Here is a 4,663-nt window from a genome sequence, read left to right on the forward strand (position 1 = left end):
GACAATGTAGTTAACATAGAGTTGGATACGACAAATTACACTTCAAGAGGGGCAAGTACTTCTACTGCTGAATTTTCTTCAGTTGCAAATATTAATCCAGTTGAATTGGAGGAGGAGTCCAATACGTCAGAAGAAATGAAATCTGAATTAACCGTATTGCAGGGTGAAGTTGACCGTATTAAGCAAATGGTAGATGAAAATAGTAAAGATCTATATCTCCTGAAAAATTTAAAAAAATTCAACAAAAACTTAAAAAACATCACAACTGTTACATCGTTTGTTAATGTAACCAACCATTTTATCAGCCACAAAAAACAAATTGGAACCCAGCCTACATCTCGGTCAAGAAGGAAAGTTGGAATATCTTCTGGAGCTAAACGTATCCAAGCTGGTCGACCATCTACTACCGAAACAAATTTATCAGTTAGGAAAAAAAAGAATGTTTGGGTTGAAATATAAAAAACAATGTGACAAATGCAAAATCCCATTAATTTTCATTAGTATTATTTTATTTACGATTATTGATAGTGTTTTTGATATATTTGAAAATTGCATACCTATTCTTCTTATTATAATTTTTGATATATATGTATGTATTGACTGTATTTACTATTGTAATTATTGAATATTGAAAGTATGAAGAATGTATTAGTTTTTAATTAAACTGCAAAGATTGTTAATAAAATAAGCTGTTAGTAAATTATAACCACAGATTGAGTCTACTGTAAGCAAACTACAAAGTTATTATATAGAAAATTATAACTGTGATAACGTATCTAATTGACAGATGTGTTACGCGCATGTGCATTGGGTGATGTGCATACCCGTTTGGCCGAATTCAGTTACGGTCTGTAAACGTTAGGTTAACCTAACCTAGCCACGTGAACGACCACTATTGGAGAACTTGCTTGCAGACTCAGACAGACTGTTACGGCGAATCAATCCATTTGCGGTGGCTCACGAGTAATATATATTACTTTAAATTATTAACATATACATAATCTATCAAAATGAGTACATCACACTCATTAACAAACTATATTTGTAAAATCAAATAAAAATATTACTTCAAGCTGTAGTGTGTTGAACACACATTACATTAGTATAGGTATTGCACTTTTATAAATTTCTATATGATACAACGAATAACTTTGGTTAACATTGAATTGAATACACATTCGTGTAGACAGTAGTGCAACATTTTTATTTAAAAATTTGTAGTTTACATTATAATTACTACTCACCCATTAAAAAACCTATTTTAAGTTTAAACGATACGATTAAATTCCCACAGCTCCTTACAATTTCATATTCACTACTATAAATATATCATATATATATAACAATATATATATATATTGATTTTACTTTTATTGTGTACATTTCCATTGCAGTGTAAATTTTACCAAAGAGACGTTTACTTAATACTCTCATGCAAAATGGTATTTCATAGTTTCCATTATTTGTACTTAATAATATGTTTTTAAAAATATCAGTACATCTACGTCTAGGTTGGGTTAGGTTATTTTTTCCTTTTTTCCATTTATTCTTTATCCTTCTACTGTACACACATGTGGCTTTAATAATAACACAATGTTATTTTCTTACAGAAACATGCGACAAGTATGACAAAGGGAACAAGGTGCTGCTGCGGCCAATCCAATGTTGCAACCGAAAAGGGTGACCATGCACATCGTCGCCGACCCGAACAATGACCCACGGCGATACAGTCAACCAGCTGCTCAATTGAACGAGGTAGCACTTGTCTTTATTGTTGAAGATGGTCTACCACCAGGGAATCTCGATCTGGTCATCTATGACTCGAACCCAGTTGACCCAAATCACCGGATGCAAAGCATATCAGCTGGCTCACCTCATGCAGATCCAATGCTCTTCCCACATGGAGAAACCGGCTGGCATTACGACTTGCAACAAGAGCGATCTGCCGGAACGCAGTGCGTGTTCGAAACTCTATCAGAGAGTTTGCTTCTTCTCACCTGGCCATCAGATACACAGGAACCAATAGCAATGGGCATGAAGGACATACGTTTAGTTTATTACACGCAGGTGGTTTTTTGTTACAGCAGTACATATGTGATCAGTACGTTCGCGTCTAAGCGAACAATCTACGTTACATCCGAGACAACCAGAAAGCACTCTTTGCTGACGCCTATCATGGCCTTCTGGACCATATTAACCAACAGCTCCGCCTAGACGAAATCGATCTGGTCGGCCGCAGGACAATTCTGCTTTCGACGTTTCTAGGTGGTCCTCGGTACATGAAACAATGTTACCACGACGCAATGTCCCTTGTGCGTAAGTACGGATAGCCTGACTTATGCATAACATTTACGTGTAACCCTAAGTGGCCAGTGATAGTAGATAACATTCCGCGTTGGTTGAAGGCAACCGAAAGGCCTGATTTGGTGGCGAGGGTGTTTCACGCAAAACTGAAGGAGCTCATGCGTGATATTATGGTCAACAAGGTGTTTGGTAATGTAGATGCTTATGTTTACACCATTGAGTTTCAGAAACGTGGTCTTCCACACGCACATATACTCATCATCTTGGATGAGAACAGCAAGTTACTTACTGCCGACGACGCCGAAAGTGTTGTGTGTGCCTACTTGCCTGACCCTGCATCCGAAAGGCGCCTACTCGACAATGTGAAAACGCACATGATTCATGGTCTGTGCAAACCACACAACCGCAACAGTCCGTGTATGGTGGACAACAGTTGTACGAAGAAATATCCCAAAGAATACAGCGAGGAGACTGTATACATTTCTGATGGTGGTTACCCGACTTATCGTAGACCGAACAATGGACTTGTGATCAACGTCAGAGGTCATCCTGTCGGAAATGAGTTTGTTGTCCCATACAACCCATGCTTGCTGGTTAAGTATGATACCCACATAAACGTTGAGGTGTGCTCTCAGAGCGTAATGTATTTGTATAAATACGTCTACAAGTGCCATGACGCAGCTACCTTGGAAGTTTGGAATGGGGATGAAATTGAAAAGTAATTGAATTTAACTTATAGTTTTCATTGTTGACTTCTCAATAACATTCCATCTATCATTATTGTGTTAGATTATTATTATGATAAAAATGGTATTAACATTGTCCAAATCATTTTAAAGCTGCATCAATCTCAGTAATGTACGTCGCACAATAATATTTTATTCGACCGCAATTAGTAGAACACGAGATCACACGATAACGGATTTCGGGTATTTTAAAAGTTGTTTATAATCATAGTTCATACACAACGATTGTAAGCTAACAGTGAGATGTTAGTTATAGTTAGGACTGGGATTTTAGTGCTCTAAAAAAACCTGAAAAATGTCCTAAAAAAAATGCTTTTATGACCTAAGAACTCTAAATAATGCCCGAAAAAAATGCTTTTATGATCTACAAATTTTTTTATTTTTAATAATTTTAGTATAAATTACAATCAAAAGTTTTAAAAATGCATTATAAAAATCTATAACAAGTGTAAACTGTAAATACTTAGTTTTAGTATAAATCTAAAAAAAAAGTTGATTGTCCGATAATATAATACGAATTACGAGTACCTACTTATAATCTGTTATTTTTTATTTTTATTTAAAAACCCATTTTGGTGTAAAAATCTTAAAATAAAATTTCAAATTCATACACTTGGTTTCCATAAACTTAAAAAATGCTCCAACAACTCTAAAATGCCCTAAAAAATTAAGAAAATGACCTAAAAACTAAAAAATGCCAAAAAACGCAAAAAAATGCAAAATAAAGTAACTACCATCGTATCCTTGGCCTCTAAGGTTATCCATACTCAGACCAATCCCTTCTAGTTTATATTTAATTGCATTCCTGTAGTAAATGTCATTTCAATAAATCCCAAAAAGTCTTCTCTTATAATGAAATTTATAGTATCAACATATCGCACACAAATTGTCATCTGTTCTACTGTGCTTCTGTCAGTAGTCTCATCGCATAATATTGAATACAATTTTGAAAGCTTAACTCTTTCAACAATTTTCTTTTCAACCACAATTCCAATAGCATTAATTACCTCATTTTGTATTTGTGGGCTGATCATAGTGCAGTTTTTGGGTGCCTCCTCAAAATGTTTCCATAGATCTGTATCCCCACATTCAACACGAAATGAAAGAAGACCTCGGAATACTCCTTGTTCACCATTTAAGCAAGCTTGTCTAACTTTATCTGATGACAAATTACCCTGTTCACGGTGGCCATGTAATGGGAGGTTATGTTTGGCGCAAAATAATATTGTTTTTACTATTGGTACTAATCTTTTTCTATTATTTTCAATTGTTTTTTCAATATGTTTGTTTAACATGACATCCACAGAGACTGAATTTGAATTATTTAAGTTAACTAAAAAATCATTTGCTCTCTGGGCAGATAAGAGATGGTAGTCATTAGTTTGGTGCTTTTGAATTTCCTTCAATGGTTCTTTAAATTTCACCATAGGGGTTTTAACTAATTTTCCCAATTTCTGGAATATAAAATTTGAATATTTTTTATTTTAAAATATTATACACTCATATTTATTAGACTGATAATAAATGATTTGTATTTTGTTATAAGTTTATAATATTATATTTACCTGTTGGCCTACACCTCCTCCAGAAAAAGCAAAAACTACACAAAATTT

General features: G+C 34.4%; 1 protein-coding gene across 1 annotated transcript; it reads left to right on the top strand.

Moving 5' to 3' along the window:
- The first annotated feature begins 2,474 nt into the window (after positions 1 to 2,474).
- Positions 2,475 to 3,026, top strand: LOC111027422. Its single transcript, XM_022305795.1, has one exon. The coding sequence runs from the start codon at positions 2,475 to 2,477 to the stop codon at positions 3,024 to 3,026; it is 552 nt and encodes a 183-aa protein (XP_022161487.1).
- The last annotated feature ends 1,637 nt before the right edge of the window (positions 3,027 to 4,663 follow it).

The sequence above is a fragment of the Myzus persicae genome, unplaced genomic scaffold, assembly GCF_001856785.1.
Source record: "Myzus persicae strain clone G006 unplaced genomic scaffold, MPER_G0061.0, whole genome shotgun sequence".
In the NCBI taxonomy this organism is placed as follows: domain Eukaryota; kingdom Metazoa; phylum Arthropoda; class Insecta; order Hemiptera; family Aphididae; genus Myzus; species Myzus persicae.